This window comes from Orbicella franksi, chromosome 11 (assembly GCF_964199315.1).
Source record: "Orbicella franksi chromosome 11, jaOrbFran1.1, whole genome shotgun sequence".
Classification (NCBI taxonomy): domain Eukaryota; kingdom Metazoa; phylum Cnidaria; class Anthozoa; order Scleractinia; family Merulinidae; genus Orbicella; species Orbicella franksi.
This window is the reverse complement of record NC_138155.1, coordinates 23,689,937-23,709,524: the sequence shown is the minus strand read 5'-3', so window position 1 is coordinate 23,709,524 and position 19,588 is coordinate 23,689,937. Positions and strand designations below refer to the sequence as shown.

At 40.4% G+C, this 19,588-nt stretch overlaps 3 protein-coding genes across 4 annotated transcripts; 1 reads left to right on the top strand and 2 right to left on the bottom strand.

The window, feature by feature from the left end:
- Positions 1-1,161: 1,161 nt before the first annotated feature.
- On the bottom strand, positions 1,162-7,476 carry LOC145502962 (small cysteine-rich protein 8-like). Of its 2 annotated transcripts, XM_081482380.1 has the most exons (4): positions 7,376-7,476; positions 2,246-2,386; positions 1,983-2,100; positions 1,162-1,336 (listed from the first exon to the last, which is right to left on the bottom strand). In XM_081482380.1, the coding sequence occupies exons 2-4, from the start codon at positions 2,261-2,263 to the stop codon at positions 1,299-1,301; spliced, it is 174 nt and encodes a 57-aa protein (XP_081338506.1). In that variant the 5' UTR covers positions 2,264-2,386; positions 7,376-7,476; the 3' UTR covers positions 1,162-1,298. The 2 variants fall into 2 exon arrangements, with proteins under 2 accessions (XP_081338506.1, XP_081338505.1); XM_081482379.1 differs by lacking the exon at positions 7,376-7,476 and having other exon boundaries at positions 2,246-2,641.
- LOC145502224 (uncharacterized) lies at positions 4,472-13,933 on the top strand. The gene is made up of 2 exons (XM_081481480.1): positions 4,472-5,936; positions 12,200-13,933. Exons 1-2 carry the CDS (start codon positions 4,472-4,474, stop codon positions 13,798-13,800), a joined length of 3,066 nt encoding a protein of 1,021 aa, XP_081337606.1. The 3' UTR covers positions 13,801-13,933.
- Positions 13,934-14,707: 774 nt separating this feature from the next.
- On the bottom strand, positions 14,708-17,954 carry LOC145502841 (uncharacterized). Its single transcript, XM_081482233.1, has one exon. The coding sequence runs from the start codon at positions 16,225-16,227 to the stop codon at positions 15,118-15,120; it is 1,110 nt and encodes a 369-aa protein (XP_081338359.1). The 5' UTR covers positions 16,228-17,954; the 3' UTR covers positions 14,708-15,117.
- Between the last annotated feature and the right edge of the window lie 1,634 nt (positions 17,955-19,588).

The following is a 19,588-nucleotide window of genomic DNA, read 5'->3' as shown; positions in this document are numbered from 1 at the left end:
TACTGGTTTTCTTAAAGTAACACAAAACTTTCTCAGATAAACCTTGCAAATGTATGATGACCTGTTGAATTTGCACTGAAATCAGACTTCAAGCTGTAACTCGCCTTCAGCATCGCAATCCTTTCTTCTGTTTGTCTGTCTTTAAAAGATATCTAAGCTAGCTCATGCTTACTTATCACTGACTGAAAGTTTCAGCACTTCATCCTTATTCATTAACATCTATATCTTTGCCTCCGTCGCCTTCATACGTTTTAAACTGAGCTATACTGCATACTATTGAATGAAGTTTGTCAATCCCATATAGCAGGCACCTATTACGCCCGGCTCCAGGTAAAAAAAAAAATCCCTGCTTGGCTGAAAAATGTAGTCGCGTGAATAAGAATAATCCAGCCATTAATTGAACCCTTGACAGGAGCAGATGCGTTCGACTGACACAATGTTTATCAGCCTGGAAATAATGTTTGCATTGTCGTCATGCAATAGAAACACTCTGTAGCCAAAAACACAGGACGTTTGCCTGTTATAGAAGGAAGACGAGAATGTAACGTGCATTGCAGATTAAAATGTCTCTCAGTTGAAAAATATAAAAGTAGTTTTATTGACATCATAATAAAGGTTTCTGATGCGTATGGTCAACTTGCTACTCTTAGTGTTTAATTTCAATATCTAGAACGGGTCACGAAGTTGGAGAAAATAATACGAATTAGACAATACTGGTTTTCTTAAAGGGGCTCAGTCACGGTATTTCGAGTTATTTTGGCCACATACAAAGTTACCTTTAAATGGTAGGAAACCTGAAAATAACAGTTTAATAAGATAAAAAAATACCAAAGAGATTATGATAAACCATAAAGGAACAAGGATGGCTAAGGATGGAGAAGATTAACACGGATTACAAACGACGAGTTTGAAAAATTGAGGCTAAACTTTTCAATATGCGCAAACCGTTACTGAATATAAAACTTTCTCAGTTAAATCTTGTAAATGTACGATGAACTGAGGAACACTTTCAAGGAAATTTGGACTGAAATCAGCCCAGTTTAGAGAGCAACAATAAATGTATGTATGTATTCATCCCAAAAAGCCAACATTCTTGTTTTCACTGATTTCTAATATCATTGATAGTGTAGAGATAAACGAAACATATTTGAATGACACAGCCTTTATTTATCATCTTCTTACATTATGCATATAAGTTCTGCCTTTAAAATACCCGAATTTAATCTAATTACTTTAGGGTTCATTGTCAGTTTAGTGTCAGCCAACCATAATCTCGTTTCTAAATTCAGGCCGTCATTTTATCTAGAGAAACAGACATTACTGCCTTCACAGATACCTGAAAAAGACGAAAATTTAAAGTTGCAATTAGCACGGGGGCAGAAATTAAACTTGATGCAATGTTGGTTGCCCTTTAATTTGAGCATATGAAATTCAGAGCAGTGAAATTCAGTCGCCCAGAACAAAGATAGTTTTTTCCGGAAACAACTGCTGGAGACCTTTTTGATTCTATCATTACCCCTGCTTGTACATGTATAGCTAACCGAGCCTCTGTCTTCTGAAAACCGAGTCTAGAAAACTGATGTTTTTGTTCAAACTGTCGTTTCTCCCCACAAGGGTATTATGTTGTGTGGTGTGAGGCCATATAACTTAATTGGACATGTACGTGCTGTTGAACGGCCATAAAGCGGAACAAAAAGATAGTGTTGGGAATTGTAAACAGTTTATCAATGTTTCTGCATTCCTAATGGTCCTTAAAATCGTCCTGCAACTAGAATGGAACTCGCATAATAATATTTGTGGTTATATTTTTAAAAAGAGTGAAAGAACAGGGACATTAGTAGAGGGAGAGGGCGGGCGAAAGTGTGTTGAACATGAGCCGACTGACGTGACCGTAATTCTTTCTCCCGCCCAAAGAAAGAAAAGAAAAAAAAATCCCTGATGATACAAAATTGATATTAGTTAGGTTTTCGGTAGTTTCTTACTAGGTGCAGCAACATCTGTCTTTAAGCCGGTTACAAGAAAAACCAGGACATTCCACCTTGCCTGATTGACAAGGTTTATTTTTGTTGATGCAATCCGCAATAGGCCCAAGACAAACCCCTGTAAAGAGGAAAACATTCGTTTAACACAAGAATCACACCCCTGCAATCATTTAATTGTCATTGTCATGTTCAAACCACAGTTAGTGAAAACAAAATTTAAACAATGATATGGTAGTCATAAATACACGTGAAGAAACACTCACTGCGTTTGGCAAGAACATGTTTTCCACTCTTCTGTTGGGATTCTGGGTGCGCACCTTGCGTTGTAATGGTTGCCAGAATTATAATCAGCAGGGACAGTTGAAGATTGGAGTACATTGTCGTACGTACGTTTACTGTCTATACTGCAACAGAAAAACAATCTGAAGACATGATTGATCATCGCAGTTATATACACAACTTAAGCAATTGTGAAATTAAAGACTGAAAAAGAATTCAGGCTTGAACAGGATCGACTGACGGGTTTGAACGGTGCAGTGTTATGCACCTGTATCGCAGAGGTCATGGGTTTGAATCCCGTTCAAGCCTGATTTTTTTTTTCGGGCTTTAATTTCGCAACAACTGTCTAAGTTGTGTGTACAACTGCGATGATCAATCATGTCTTCAAATCTTTCTCCGCAGTTCAAATGAATGATTTTCATCTCTACCTAGTTAATAATAATAATAATAATAATAATAATAATAATAATAATAATAATGGGCGTGGAGTAGGACAAGCTCACGCTTTAGCCTATTTCGGGAAATTGGACGCTCCCGCCCACCAGAGTCTGGGGTGGCACCTTTGGCAAGTGCTAGCAACCTCGCAGCCACCCTGCTCTGGGTTACGAGCACTACAAATATGAAAAGTCGTACTAGGAATAATTCATGCCGCATCGGTCGTCCCGCGGATCAACAAGGGCCGCGTCCCCCAGCGGGGAACCAGGCTGGGATCGAAAAGTCAGCTACTGGAACAAACTCCGCTCACGAAGTATAGAGGACATCCACAACGAGGACAACCCTCACAGAGGCCCTCTAGCTACATCCACCGGAAATCCCTTGAAAGGAACTAGACAGAAATGGACTAGAGAGGAGTATAAACAAGTGATGGAAGCATTTTACAAAGCTACGAATAACCCCTCTGAGACTACTACCACCAAGGCTGCATATAACATCTGGCGGCTACAAAACCCCACAGCAAGGCCAAACCTTGATGCAAACAAACTCGCTAATGTTCGCAGGGACATTATCAAGAGTAAAAGACTCACTGAAATGGAACTTGAAACCATACGAGCAAAGGTAAGGCAAACCACCTCCATTCCAGAGGAATTGAACAGATCAATACTTGGGATTGAAGACACTGACAAACAAGAGATGGTTGAAGCAAATGTGGACGAAAACACTTCCACATTACCTGAAAGTGCTGGAAGAACACAAAAACCTACAGAAACGAAGCAAGAGGAGAGTATGATAGCAATGAAAAATGATATACTGAGAAAGTGGGAAACAGTCAAATAGCAGGAAATGACTGAGAGGCCACTCCTGCCAAAGATAAAGAAAGATCGCCGTGCCCGTGATACAATTGACACAGCCAACAAAGCCATTAAAGAAATCAAAGAAGGCATCGATGGACCACTCACTATAACTGGCATAAACCAAATTGTATACGCCACTGCCTCGATAATAACAGAGAAAATAGGCCTAAAACCAAGACAACACAGTCGCATACACAAAAAAACAGAAGAGCCTGCTTGGAAAGCAAAAATTAAGAAAGAGATCCAAAAAAAGCGAAGTGACCTTTCGATTCTGACGGAAATACAGAACGGTTCAAACATCAGGGAGAGAAAAAGGAAAGAGATTGAGAAACGCTATGACATCAAAAAACCTGGGGATGTGCCAATTATCAAAGAAAAATTGAAATAACAAATACAAGCTAAGGCGCAAAGGATAAAGAGATTTGAAAAAAGAAACAAACATTTCCGGCAAAATAAGGTCTTCAAAGAGGACGGGAAAAAGTTCTACCGTGAACTGGGAAAGAAAAAGATTAGTGTGGATGAACCACCGCAGCCGGAAGAAAGTTTTGGATTTCTGGAGTAACATCTGGGAGAAAGAAAAATCACATAACAAAGACTATGCATGGATAAAAGGGCAAGAAGACCTGCACAAAGACCTTAAGGCCCAATCATGGAGAGCAATAAATGTCGAAGAGACCACCTGTGCTATCAACAAAAGCAGCAACTGGAAATCACCTGGAAAGGATAAAGTTTCTAATTTCTGGCTTAAACATCTTGTCAGCTTACATGAAGACCTAGCTAGCACAAGCTTACACAAAGGTTATTGAACACCCCGAAGAAACACCAGAATGGCTTACTGAAGGTATTACATATCTACTACCAAAAACAGAAGAAACAAAAAACCCAAAGAACTATAGACCGATTACTTGTCTTCCTACGATGTATAAGATTCTGACATCCATCATAGCAGAACGAACATACACTTTCCTGAATGAACACCAGCTCCTACCATCAGAGCAGAAAGGCTGTAAGAGAGGGAGCTACGGATGCAAAGACCAACTCCTGATAAACAAGATGATTCTGGAGGACTGTAAGACCAAGAAAAAGAACCTATCCACAGCCTGGATAGACTATAAGAAAGCATTTGATAGTGTACCTCACACGTGGATAATAAAGTGCATGGAAATCTATAAGATCTGCCCTGTGACTGTCAACTTTATCGCAGAAAGCATGAAATGTTGGAAGACAACGTTACACCTCAACCACGCTGAAGGGTCAATAACATCAAGGCCTATCAATATCAAAAGTGGAATCTTTCAAGGAGACTCTCTCTCTCCACTCCTGTTCTGTCTTGCCCTTGCTCCACTGAGCTCATTACTAAAGGCAACCGCTTATGGATATGAAGCCCAGGGTAGAACAATCAGCCACCTCTTTTATATGGACGACCTAAAAACATATGCAAAAAGTGACAGCCAGCAAACCGGCCTACTCAATATTGTAAAGACATTCAGCAATGATATCAAGATGGAATTCGGGCTGGACAAATGCGCTAAAGCCACATTCAAAAGAGGAAAGCTGACAGAAACTTCCGATTTACAACTTGACATTGACACCTGTATCAAGGAACTAGACCAAGAGAACACATATAAATACCTTGGCGTGGATGAAGGTGATGGTATACAGCATGCCAAGATGAAAGAAAGAGTGAGGAAGGAATACTACCGCAGAGTGAGGATGGTCCTAAAAACGGAGCTCAATGCTGCCAATAGATTTGAGGCAATCAACACCTTAGCTATCCCATTGGTGACCTACAGTTTTAACATAATCGACTGGAAGATGAGTGAAATCAAGAGGTTAGACACAAAAACAAGAAAACTACTCACCCTATCAAAAATGCATCACACAAAAGCAGATGTAGACAGACTCTACCTCCCAAGAAATGCTGGTGGTAGGGGTCTTATCCAATTAGAAGCCTCCTACAAAACAACCACGATAGGGCTCGATACATACCTAAAGAACACTGATGATGCCCTAATCGAACTAGTGCAAGAACATGATGGCAGAAAGAAATTGTACTCTATACAAAGGCAAGCAGAACAATTCAAACACGAACTAGACCTAACAATACCAGATAAACAAGCAGAAGAAACAACCACCAAATATGCAAAGAGAACCAAACAAATGGCACGAAATAAGACCCAAGAAAAATTAACAAAGCAGTGGGAGAACAAAGCCCTACATGGAAGATACCCAAAGAGAATAAAGGAGGCAGATGTTGAGCACCACAAAACCAACCAGTGGCTCAAAAGCAGTGGACTGAAGGCAGAAACGGAAGGATTCATAATCGCAGCCCAAGACCAAAGCCTAGCTACCAGATCATACCACGCCAGCATTATCAAAGACGGTACTAGCCCCCTATGCAGGATGTGTAACAAATACGACGAAACAATTGACCATATCGTGTCTGGGTGTCCTGAACTTGCGAAAACAGAATATACCCACAGACACGATAAAGCAGCCGCGTATATACATTGGAAAGTCTGTCACAACTATAATATAAAGACATCAGAAAAGTGGTATGACCATGAGCCGCAAACAGTTACCGAAAACGAGGATGTCACGATATTATGGGACATGCCAATACACACAGACAGGAAAATAACAGCCAACAGACCCGATATAGTGATTAAAGACCACAAAACGAAAACCTGTAAATTTATTGACATGGCAGTACCATCAGACAGAAACACATCCGTGAAAGTCAGTGAAAAACTATCCAAATATAAGGACTTGGAAATCGAAACAAGCCGAATGTGTGGCATGAGAACGGAAACGATACCAGTTATCATTGGAGCACTTGGAGCTATCAAAAAGGGACTAGAAACTTATTTTGGAAGAATTCCCGGCCAATTAAGCATCAGTGAACTACAAAAGATAACCCTGCTAGGTACAGCGCACATTTTGAGGAGGGTGCTATCAAGCTAACAACTGGCTATCCCCTAGTCCCCCAGGACCATGGTTTGGTCTCGGCCCTAAGGACTCTAAGCAAACATTACGTGAGGACGATAATAATAATAATAATAATAATAATAATAATAATAATAATAATAATAACTTTATTTAAGTTAATAGCGTAGTTTGTTTTGTAAACTCCCATCCACTGGATGGCGATTGATGCAGTGGATATCATTTGCTATCCGGCTTTGAACAACCGGAGGAAGACTTGTTAGCCTTAATCTTTCTACCCCAGTCTCATGGTAACACCCTTTCTCCAGCTGAGTAAATATCATTAGACAATGTCACATTAGGGTAAATCAGTGATCATTAAATGTATACTTTTATCAAACTGTTGACGTTTGCGAATCAGAATCTTTAATAAGTCTCCTTACAAGAGCTTAAAACAGTCAGTAAAAACAAAGGAAAATACGAAGACTTTTTTAAGCTTGAAGGACAACTCAAACAGAGTTTTACCTAGTTACTAACGAGAGCGTGGCTGCAGGGAAGGCTTCCACAGTATGAAAACTCCATAGTACCACTTGCAATTCATAAGATATCAATAGCCATTTAAGCTTTGATTTGAATATATGTTTTCTTAAGTGTTATATCGTGTTATATCTAAAATTCATTTTCTAATGTAGGACCTTTCCGTAGTATCACTCATTAAGTGAAAATGTCTCCTGGAAGATTGTGGTATTAAATTGTTCCAGGCCTTCTTCAAGCTTAGACAACAAGTTGAGTGAATTTTTAGCCTCAATGGTGAAAAGAATTCTCTGTAATGATACATTTGAAACAAAACTTTTGCCTTGGTTTGTTGAATCAATGCTTGATCAGATTATTTCCTACCTTTTCGTTGGAACTTGTGGTAGATCACAGTATGATGACAAATTACCACTTTCTTCAAGTACTGAGTGAAAACCGCGACAGCTGCTCTGTGATTTAAACCCCTTCGGCCCCCTGGGATTTATTCCATTACCTAAAGTAGTCTTGGTTTGTGATGTGGATAACAAAGGCATTCCTCTATGTTAGCATCGTCACGTTGACTACAAAAACATAATCGTCTGGGATGCGTCTACTTTTGAACATCCCTCAAACATGGTGCATATTTTATTTCCAAACGGGTGAGATTCCGTTATTCCTATTTCAATGTTTTTTTGCATTTTTGTGACAGAGAAGCTTTCCATTCTCTTTCGCTTCGCTCAGCCGAATAGAAAACAACGCTTATAAATGTATAGCAAAATTCTCTCCTTCGGAGTACTCGACTGTACATTGAAATAAGGTGACTTATTGGCTCTTAATGATGTGGCAGTGTTCAGAAACTAATGCATCTTTATGTGTAGCTGCTGTGATTCACCGCACCACTTGTAGCTACTTGTGTGGTGTAAAATTCTTTGTCAGGGCAATAAATGGAAGGCAATTCTTCATTTTAGATCCCTTTGGCAACTTTATTATGACAACTAAAAGAAGCTTTCCAATATTTTTCATGCCTGAAGCGTGTGGAGTGGCCTTCAATATTGAGGATCATGCAACAGACAGTATGATTATGAAATTGATTAGTATTTACAGACTCAAAATATAAAACTCTAAATTTAATCTAAACAGCACGAATGTTAATTAAAGTAAAAGGAAAAGGTTACATTCAATCAAACGAATAACATTTTGTCAGTTCTCAGTAAATCTGACCGTAAATGTCAGTTTTCAGTTAAATTTTCGGGTATTTGTCAGCTGTCAGTGTTCTTTGGCTAGTTAACCCCATCCAGACCCTACCGCTGTGCCGGCCCACCTTCTCATAGCCCGAAGTGTCTTTGGTCAGCGAGCGCCTTTCACCGTTTTCCGGTAATTCCCGCCGCACCCGTGCTTCTAATTCTCAGTTGTTTGTCTGTGTTGGCGTATTTCGTGAATTGTCGGCTGTATATAAACGTTCATTTTTCGTTTCTCCACGTTTGCCTGTTGGGGATCAATGCAGAAAAGGTAGGCCCTTTGGAACGATTTGCACATGAAGATGAGCGGCAAAAGGGCTCGTAATGATGCAAATGACAGTTCAATTAAAACAAGAAATGATCTGCCTTGCGATGTAAGCCTACCTAATTATTAGGTAAGCTTATATAAAAGCAAATCATTAGGTAGAGTGGTAATCAACCGGATCTAGAATGCATTGAATAGCGTACTTAGGAAGGAACAGGCCGGATTTAGGCAGGGACGAAGTACCACCGAGCAGATTTTTATCCTCAGAAACACACTGCAGCAAGCATGTGAATGGAGGGCACCCCTGTATGCACATTTTATCAATTTCGAAAAGGCGTTTGATTCCATCCACTGAAGTAGCCTATGGAACATTGTGATGGCCTGTATGGTATGCCAGAGAAGGTTATAAATGTAGTGAAGTATTTGAACGTGCAGTGATGGATGAAGGTGAACTGACAGGCTGGTTTAGAATATCATCTGGAGTGAAGCAGGGCTGTGTCATGTCGGGGTTTCTGTTTCTTCTTGTCTTGTGGATTGGGAGATGAGGAAAACAACAGAGCGGTGAAGAAAAGGCATTAGGTGGGACTTCACACGTGACAATGCGGGACATTGCGGGACTTTGCAGATGACATTGCGCTGTTGGCAAGAAAGATCCAGTTACTGCAGGGTGGTGTTAGGGTGGAGACAAGAAGTTAGAAGAGCAGTATGAAGACTTAGAAAGACCTGGATGAGGACAGTACAGGAAGATCGGCGGCAGGCAGGGTGAATTGACTGGAACACCATGAGAGCGGTAGCACAGTACAGTGGAAACAGAATGTTACGGCCTTATGCGCCTACTGGCATAAAGAGCATTGATAATGATGACCTAATTATTATTACCAAACATTGATACCCTTTTTGACAACCAGGTCCCTGAAAACCAATTGCACAGTTTCTGCTATGCAACTTGGCTTGCAACTTTGCATTGTGGCAATTGTATCAACATAGAAAGTCCTAAATGAGTTTAGGTACGAGTTTTGTTCAGAGGTTTGTTTACCTAGACAATAATCTGATCTTTTAGCTCCTTGCTACTTATGATCCTCATTTTGATGATCTGAAAATGCCCCCCCCCGCCCCCCCCTGTGCTAAAGGCATATTATGGTAATTACAATTACCATGATGTACTTCATAGAGGCCAGGCAATTCGGGTTATCAATGCCCAATTTTGGTTGATTCTGATGAGTGGAGGTAGTGTGGAGGTCCAACCCTTGTAAGTCATGATAATAAGCTTTGTCTTACACATGTTTACCTAGTGCGATTTGTGATGATGCAAGAGCAGGACCAATCATCGGCTGGAAACCTTCATGGACAATCAAATCAAGAGGATTAAACTTTTGAAAATAATTGTTTATTAGTATAAATCTACTAGCGCTCTATCACGAATGCCGTTCTCTGATTGGCTACGCTGCTCACTATCTATTCTATGATAGCGTAGCAGACTGTGCCCTTGTTAACAAAATAACGGTCGTTTCTTGGCGTTTTCAAAGCGTCTGTGAAGAGGATTCAGATAAAGTTTTGATTTATACTAGATTTATACTAAAACAATTAGATTATGAGCTGAAGAGCTCAAGAACTCAATGACTTCGCGTGATAGTTGACGAGAGATCACGCGATAGAAATCTCAAGCTCATAATCTAATAATGTTTAATAGCGTAGTCACATCACCAGCTGTAAGCTGAGGGAATGTGGGAATGCCACTGCGGTTCATGCTAAATCATCAGGCAAAGCATGTTTGGAGGCAGCTTATCCAGCGTCAATGCCAGTAGATGCTGTACTAAAAACTGGTTAAGTAGTCAAACCACAGCCAAAAAATTACCGGTAACTCTTACTTTTGAAAAGTTTGATGTGAAAACGCGAGAATGGAAAGAGGTTATGTAAAAGGAACTTAGAACTGAATTTTCCTCTGGTGCCTTTTGAGATGCCTATCTAGCATCAGCAAGCAAACAAACTGGACAAAACCAGCAATCAGGCCAATGGATTGTGAAAACCTTGGCGTAAACAGGTGCTGATGCATGCTGTGGCTTTAAGGCATCTTGCAAAGGAACTTTGAACTTAAAGCCTCTTTGCAATTTGGGGAGTGTTTTCGATATAACCGATGCTTCTACACCACTTACAATGGCCAGTCTGCTACTATAGAAGTGTATGTACCTGGCTCATTTGTCAGGTTGGATTTCTTTTTACAAAACCTTTCTTTTGAAAATAGCATTACATTTTTTGACATCTTACGTAACACTAGTGTTCAAATTTCCAACACGATTACCAAACTCATTTCTAACTTGTAAGTTTATTTGGTTTTCACAGGCACAAATAATAAAAACTCTTTTCTTTAATCGTACAAGTAATAACTTATGTGACCTTTCCGTAATACATGGACCATAATAGTCACATTTACATAAATGACTGATTATAAAATTTGGAGTCCCATTACACTTAAAGGAGCTTAGTCACGGTATTTTGAGTTATTTTGGCGTCGTACAAAGTCACCTTTAAATTGAAGGAAACCTGAAAATAATAGTTTACTAAGAGAGAAAAACTCTGTTCAAAGAGATAATAAGGATGATTAAAAGGGATTAACACGGATTACAATTGACAAACTTGAAAGTTAGGAGGTTGGCAGTCTACATGCGATAGACTGTAAACAATATTAATTTGTGACCCTGAGGTAAACTAGGTGTATCATCAGTCTTTCAGTTGAAAGTACCAGTTTGTTTCAAATATTAAACTTTTATTAATTAACTAAAAAAATGAATACTAATATATTAATCCTCGTTTGTCTTAGAAATTGCATCATATGTGTCATAAGTCATCTTAGAAAACAAATATTAATTTTACAACATCAGTGACTGTTTTTGGTCTTGACTAAGGCATTTTTCCATGCAAGGCTGATGTATTACTTTTTTTTCAAACATTTGTAGCTGTATCCTTTTTGCTAGTCATATTATGTCGGTTAATTGAGAGGTAGAAACATGTTGAGCTATAGAAAAACAAGTGGAAGTTTGGGACACTGAGGAATGCTGTGGGAACGTAAATAGAGAAGCTGTGAACAGTCTAACTCTATAGCCAATCAGCGGACGTTTTCCTGTTAGAGGAGAGAGGGGAACTGTAACGTGTATTGTACCTAAAAGCGTCTTTCAGTTGGAAAGTCACGCAATAGAAACGCTCTGTAGCCAATCAGAGGACGTTTTCCTGTTAGAGGCGAGAGGGGATTGTAACGTGTATTGTAGCTAAAAGCGTCTTTCAGTTGGAAATATCAAAAGAGTAGTTTTATTGTCATCATAAAAGTTTTTGATGCGTATGGTAAACTTGCTAAGTTAGCTATACAGTTCCCAGAGCAATTGCTACTGTTGATTCCCAGAGCCTCTTCGCGAATCGTAACGACATTTTAAAATGAGTAGTGCTGGGGAAGAGAATGGGGGTTTGCAGACTAACAACTTTGACTCCACTGTAGTGAGTTTGAATTCAACTTCGTTCCCAATATAACGAGCCTGGGCTCCAGTTGCTTTCCAATCGAGGCTTAATCTACTCGTCAATCATCAATTCCAATGACCTGGTAATTGCCTGACAGATAAGACTGCTCCTAAGAAATAGAGGGACTCTTTAGTTTGTTCTGGGTTCCCCCCTCGCTCTGGTTTTGCAGTTTCCCAGTTTCCATCCCATCTTAACTAGCTGGTCAGCTGCTACGTGAATTCAAACTGGTCACTGAGGAGGTCGTATCTGGTTTTGTGAATCACCTGTGTTCAAAGTCCTGTACACTTGATCCAATTCCATCTTCAGTGTTCAAAGGGTGCCGTCATTATCTGCTTCCAATGATCACTCGTATAGTTAACTTGTCTCTTACGAGTGGCCAAGTACCTGATAGATTCAAGGTTGCCACGTTGAAGCCGTTGTTGAAAAAGAGTGGAGCTGATCATGAACTATTCTCTAACTTTCGTCCTGTCTCGAATTTATATTTTCTATCCAAAGTTACGGAGAAAGCAGTTGCAGCACAATTAATGGACCACCTTAATGATAATGAAGGCTTATTAGAAGAATTTCAGTCGGCATATAAATCTCATCACAGTATAGAGACTGCGCTTGTGAGAGTTCAAAATGATATTTTGAAGGCTATTGACAATAACAGATCGGTTATATTACTATTGCTCGATTTATCGGCTGCGTTTGATACTGTCGATCATTCGATTTTGTTATCTAGACTACGGAATCGCTTTGGTATTAGGAACACTGCTCTTAATTGGTTTCATTCGTATCTTCACTCACGCGAACAGTTTGTTTCTGTTAATGGAATTGAATCGTCAAAGAAGAATTTACCCTACGGGGTACCACAGGGTTCTGTACTGGGACCCTTGTTGTATTCCCTTTATACAAGTCCGCTGGGTGACATAGCCAGAAAGCATAGCATACCGTTTCATCTCTATGCAGATGACACACAGTTGTACTTGTCGTTTACGTCCAACTGTCCTAATCATCTATCAAGCTCAAAGATGGCAGTAGAATTATGTGTTAAGGACATTGGGGACTGGATGCTGCGCAACAAACTTAAGTTAAATCGGGATAAGACTGAACTTTTGGTTATTAGTTCTAAATATCGTCCACGACCAGCCCTCGACTATATACGAGTTGGTGATGAAGTAATCAAGTCTAGTAAACAGGCCAGGAATTTAGAAGTTGCATTCGATCAATGTTTGAATTTCAAAGAACACGTTAAAATAACCTGTAGGAGCGCATTTTTCCGCATTCGTAGTATAGCTAAAATTAGGCGATACCTATCCCAGAGTACTACTGAGACTATTGTTCACGCTTACATAACATCGCGTTTGGACTATTGTAACGCCCTACTGTACGGTCTCCCAAAGTATCTGATTAATAGACTTCAGCTTGTACAGAACTCAGCAGCTCGCCTTGTTACCTTGACTAGAAGGCAGGAACACATCACACCAATACTAAGGAGCTTACATTGGTTGCCAGTTCATTTTAGGATTATTTTCAAAATATTGTTGTTAACTTACAAAGCTCTGAATGGACTGGCCCTTGATTACATTAGAGACCTACTGCGATTTAACATTTCTGGTCGGACACTAAGATCTTCAAACAACAGGTTGCTTGATGAGCCTAGAGCAAATCTTAAAACGTATGGTGAAAGGGCTTTTTCCGTGGCGGCACCAAGGCTCTGGAATAAACTACCCCTCCAGATCAGACTTTCATCATCAGAGGCAGTTTTTAAGGCTAATCTTAAGACTTATCTTTTTAAGCGTGCATTTGATTTGTAGTTTTTACTTTTTATTTGTAACCTAATTGTATTATATAGCGTATTTAATTCTTAAGATTTTAACTTTTAGGATTTAGGATTTTAGGTTTTTAAAGAATTAGGATTTTAATTTTAAAGTATTGTAAAGCGCCATGGACAATTAGTGGAAAATGGCGCTATATAAATGTATATTTATTTATTTAACCTGGAAACCAGTATGTCCAAATTCCTGTTTGATATGTCTGGTCCAATTGTAATTTTAAAAATCGATTATTTATCATTGTAGACAGTCTTTACGTCAATTATGTTGCTTGCAAAGTGAACTCTGGGGTGTTTTCTTAGTTTCCGTAACATGAAGCAACTAGACGTATTTCTACTCCCCCCTGGACGGGATGCTAGTCGATTGCAGGGCTGCCCCCAACATTGAGTTAGCCGGTGTCCATTTATACACCTGGGTGGAGAGAGGTACTTTGAGAGTAAAGTGTCTCGCCCAAGAACACAACATAATGTTCTCAGCCAAGGCTCGAACCCGGATTGCTCGATCCGGACACGAGCGCACTAACCACGAGGCCACCGCGCCTCCCACAAAATTGTATATACTTTAAGCAAAAAGGTAGACTTTCTGAAAAGTCCTTCGTCTTGTTTATTCAGTACCCGCCGGACCTCTCGCGACTTCGTCGCTCGCTCGGCCGCTTCGCGATCTTAAAAACGGGCGCTTCGCGGCTTAACATATTCTACTCTGAAATTCGTGAGGTCGACTTGTGGCAAGTCTAGCAAAAAGGTAGTCGAGAATTTCACTGCAATCCCAAAGATATTGAATATCATCACGTTCCAGGTTCCACTAAGGATAAGGACTAGTAGCAAAAACTTATAAAGAAAAAGCTTTCCAGTTTAAAGAAGAGTTTATTGTCATTTACAGTAATGAATAAACTGTACTTTTACATCAACTGTCGCTCGTTGTGCTCACAGGCAAACATGATGATCCATGACCCTAGATTTTCACAAGAGACCATGACATAAGAGAACTTTTTAAACTATTTTAAGCTTCGCGTCACGCTGAGAAAGTTGTTTTCAGTCTCGTCCATCTAAATCCGAAATTAAAAATCTAACGGGCTACGGTCAGAGACAAAAAATCACCAGTTTGTTTTGAATTACCGCACCGTTTGCATTGGAAATAATTTTCCCTTGATTTGCGTTATTTAATTTTCCTTAAGTTACTTCATATAATATGTTACATTTGAAATCACATCGCGCAGTTCAGCGTTACATCGCACACCAGAGCAGTCTCGAGAGGGTGAGGGTAGGAGGAACTTTGGAATGACGGGAAGATGCCTGCACTTTACATTGCGTCATACACCTTCTCCAGTATTGGTACTATTTTGTTCTCAATAAAACAAGCAAGAGATTTAGTCGTTGTTTCGGACATGAATTTTCCAAGAAGATGTCCACCGAGGACTCCAAGAACAGCTCCCACGAGGCCGCCAACCACAGGAATGGGGATCACAACTTGACCGACAACCATTCCTATGATACTTCCGCCGGAGCGAAAAAGTGCCAACAGCAGAATATCAGTGACCTCTCCGATGAACTCCTCTCTGGACTCAATTACTTGTGTATCTTTCCACTTCTTGTACGCATTGCGAATGTCATATCCCGCCATAACTGCCTCGATTATCACAGTTACTGCCGCGCCGACCCCGACTCCAACCTTTGAAAGAGCTTTTGGAGCAGCTTGGCTGGCTTGGCCAACTGCACTGCGTTTTGCGCCGCGTCCGATCGCTACAGCGAAGTCGTCAACAAGCTCGGTGACTACCTTGAAAATTTGCTGCAGGCCATGCCAAATCGACCTCAGAACACCGCTACCTGTTTCACAAAGAGCTTTTCGCAGTGGTGTCGCCTGCAGACTGATTTTCAAGCCACACAAACACCACATGACAAACGTCTCACAATTATTCTTCATCAAGTGATAGAATTTCTCGCCATTCCTATTCAGAGCCCGGCTAATGACTTCTCGTACAGAAAAGCGTCGCAGTTCCTCCGGCCAAACGACTCGCTCCACTTCTCTTCCCTTAGCTTGCAGTTCGTCTTCATCCTTGATAAAGTCTTTGTGGGGTAATGTCATCACTTGAACTATTCCCAATTGTTCATTTGCGCTACCCGAACCAAGGCCGCTCGTACGAACCACTTGTGCGCTAGCGTTAGCCGCCGTGTTATAATAATGGACGATCTTTGGCCGCCCTTCACAGTTTGATCCAATGCAAATGAAGTGGTGCTCGTACGAAATACCAAGGGAGGAACTCTTTCGGATTAGGTGGTCGCCTGTCTTCATGTCGGAAAAACGATGGATCGGCTCTCTGGCTTGAAGTTGCCATCGAAGAAGACGCATTTGCTCTTCACTCTCAAGTTCCTCGATACCTTTCCAGACGAAATACGATGAACTTAGAACCATGTCGACTACGAGACTGCTGGCAGATATCTACAGCTTCTTGTGGAGTAGGCCTAATATAATGTAGCTAAACCCCGCGATGCTTTTATTCTGAAATCATAGGGGTTTTTCCCGGTTTCGTTTTATTTAAATCGTTTAAGTCAGTAGCCAAAAATAAGCTAGTTGACGAGCCCTGATTGGCTGCGAAAGTTAGCCACATAAGATTAAGCGAGCCATTTACTGAACTCTTGACCGGAGCAGCGTTCGACTGACGCAATGTTTATCATCACCCTGGCAATAAAATAATATTTGCATTGTAGCACGTAATAGGAACACTCTGTAGCCAAACACAGGACGTTTTCTTGTTATAGAAGGGAGAGGGGATTGTAACGTGCATTGTAACTCAAAATGTCATGATCATAAAAGTTTCTGATGCGAATGGTCAACTTGCTACTCTTAGTGTTCAATTTTAATACCTAGAACGGGTCACCAAATTGGAGAAAATAGTACGAATTAGACAATACTGGTTTTCTTAAAACAACATAAAACTTTCTCAGTTAAATCGTGTAAATGTATGATGACCAATTGAACACTTTTAAATTTGGACTGATATCAAAATTCAAGCTGTAACTCGCATTTAGCATTGCAATCCTTTCTTCTGTTTCTCTGTCTTTGAAAGTTACCCCAAGCTAGCTCATGTTTATTTATTACTGACTGAAAATTTCAACACTTCATCCTTATTCATTAACATCTATATCTTTGCTTACTTTGTCTTCGTACGTTTTAGACTGAGCTAAACTGCATACTTTTGAATGAAGTTTGTCAATCCTATAGAGTAGGCACCAATTACGCCCAGCTCCAGCTAAAAATAAGCTCCTGATCGGCTGGAAAAGGTATTCGCTTAATAATCCAGCCATTAATTGAACCTTTGACAGGCGCGAATGCGTTCCACTGACGCAATGTTTATCAGCCTGAAAATAATGTTTACATTGCGGTCACGCAATGGAAACACTGTGTAGCCAAACACAGGACGTTTTTCTGTTAGAAGGGAGAGGAGAATGTAACGTCCATTGTAGCTCAAAATGTCTCTCATTTGAAAAATATAAAATTAGTTTTACTGACATCATAAAAGTTTCTAATGCGTATGGTCAACTTGCTACTCTTAGTGTTTATTTAGTTTTAATCTGATCTCGAACGGGTCACGAAGTTGGAGAAAATAATACGCATTAGACAGTACTGGTTTTTTTAAAGCAATATAAAACTTTCTCAGTTAAATCTTGCGAAAGTACGATGACCTGTAGAACACTTTTAAATTTGGACTGAAATCAGACTTCAAACCGTAATTCACATTCAGCATTGCAATCCTTTCTTCTGTTCCTTTACTAGTTAGCTCTGTTTCTAAAAGTCAACCTAGGCTTATTCATGCTTACTTATCATGTACTGACAGAACATCATAACGCTGTTAATTCATCCATATTTACTTAAACATCTCAGTATCTTGCCAACTTTGTCTCCATACGTTTTAAACTGCACATACTGTTGAATAAGTTCTGTTCAGCCTTATGACTGGCGCTAATTACACCATTTCTATGGCTAGGTACAGTTTCGTCTATAGAGGGTGGAACTTGTTACATAACGAGATCGTATAATACCTCTCGACGCTACTGCTCAAATTTCTTAAATAGAAAATTGCAAAAGTAAAGGAATTAAAGGACATAAATTCCTTTTTAGAACGAGCAGCATCGAATGATTGGCACCATCACCGTCTCTTGTACTACTAAACTAAATGCGATCTTTTGTCGAGCGAAGTGAATAGGGTTTCATAGAAAGGGAACTTGAAATTTCTTAGTTTCTTAATTGAAAACGTGCTGCGGGCCCGCCAAATCGACCGTAATATACCGTTACCTACCACAAAGAAACTACAGAGATTTCGTAGTCGCCTGCAGACTGATTTTCAGACCACATAAACACCACATGACGAACGATTCGCAGTTATTCTTTATCAAGTGATAGAACGATTTCTCACCAAGCCTCCTTTGAGCCCTGTCAGTGACTTCTTTTGCCGAATAGCGTCGCAATTCTTCTGGCCATACGACCCGCTCCACTTCTCTTCCCCTAGCTTGCAGTTCGTCTTCGTCCTTGATAAAGTCTTAGTGGGGTAATTTTATCAGGCACACCGTTACCGACTGTGAAGGTTTGCTTTTCGAGTCATAGTGGACGATCTTTGGTCGCCCTTCACAGTCACATCCAATGCAGATGAAGTGATGTTCGTATGGAATCAAACCGACTGAGGTAGGAATTTTTCCGCACTTGGTGGTCTCCTGCCTTCATGTCAGAAAAGCGGTGGATCGGCTCTCTGGCTTGAAGCTGCCAGCGACTGAAGAAGCCGCACTCGCTCTCCGCTTTCAAGTTTCTCGATGCCTTTCCAGACGTAATACGATGAACTTAGAACCATGTCGACTACGAAACTGCCGGCAGATATCTACAGCTTATTGTGGTGTAGGTCTAATACAATGTAGTTGGAGCCCGTGTATCGTGAAACGTGCTTTCATATAATTTGAAATAACTACAAGAATGTAAGCTTATATTGCCGCTAATGAAAAAAAGAATTATCTGGACCTGGGAAATTGTGGGCGCAAATTTGGTTTCGAACATCCTGTGCGGTAAAGGAGTGGGGCCCTTGGGTGTACTTGGTTTACAGAGTTGTTAATCGGATTAGCCCGGGTGAAAACTCAAGCCAAGTCTGATGCAATAGAAAACACAATAGGATCTTAGAAAACCACAAATAAGTATTAAGAATATAATGGCTTTATGTAGTTTAGGCGTGCCCTTCCACACCTCGGGCTTAACCAGGAAAGGACATCGGGAAGGCTTCGGGTGACTTTGAGGTTGCAACGTATCACGGTATTGCTCGTAACTTGTTCCTCGTATGTCATCCGGGCGCAAGGCATGGCGGGTCTATAACACAAAGCGTACATCAGTCTCGATTCCGTCCAAATCAGTGACGTCATGATCCTCGGGATTTTCGCGTGTATTTTCGTTATGATAACCAATAAATAGAATCACTATCTTGTAACTGACAGAATGAATAGAGATCGAGATCGATTGAATGTAGAGTGTGTGGATCGTAAATAAACGTAAGAAAACAGAACGACACAGTCCGATTGATTGCTGAACCAGGGGAACGCAGAGATTCCCTTAACGCTGTCGAGAAGTTGCTTTTATAAAAGTCACTAGCCAAAATTAAGCTCACCGACGGGCCCTGATTGGCTGGCAAATGTCGTCACATAAGATTAAGCGAGCCATGGATTGAACTCTTGACCGGAGTAGCTGCGTCGACTGACGTAATGTTTATCATAGTCACCCAAAAGAAAAATTCTGTAGG

Excerpts from the sequence above, each read along its gene's own strand:
- LOC145502962 (XM_081482379.1), bottom strand. The coding sequence starts at position 2,360 with ATGTACTCCAATCTTCAACTGTCCCTGCTGATTATAATTCTGGCAACC. Across the intron at positions 2,101-2,245 it reads ACATGTTCTTGCCAAACGCA|GGGTTTGTCTTGGGCCTATT; the intron begins GTGAGTGTTTCT and ends TCCTCTTTACAG.
- LOC145502224 (XM_081481480.1), top strand. The coding sequence starts at position 4,472 with ATGTATAAGATTCTGACATCCATCATAGCAGAACGAACATACACTTTC. Across the intron at positions 5,937-12,199 it reads CGCCAGCATTATCAAAGACG|CTGGTCAGCTGCTACGTGAA; the intron begins GTACTAGCCCCC and ends CATCTTAACTAG.
- LOC145502841 (XM_081482233.1), bottom strand. The coding sequence starts at position 16,227 with ATGGTTCTAAGTTCATCGTATTTCGTCTGGAAAGGTATCGAGGAACTT.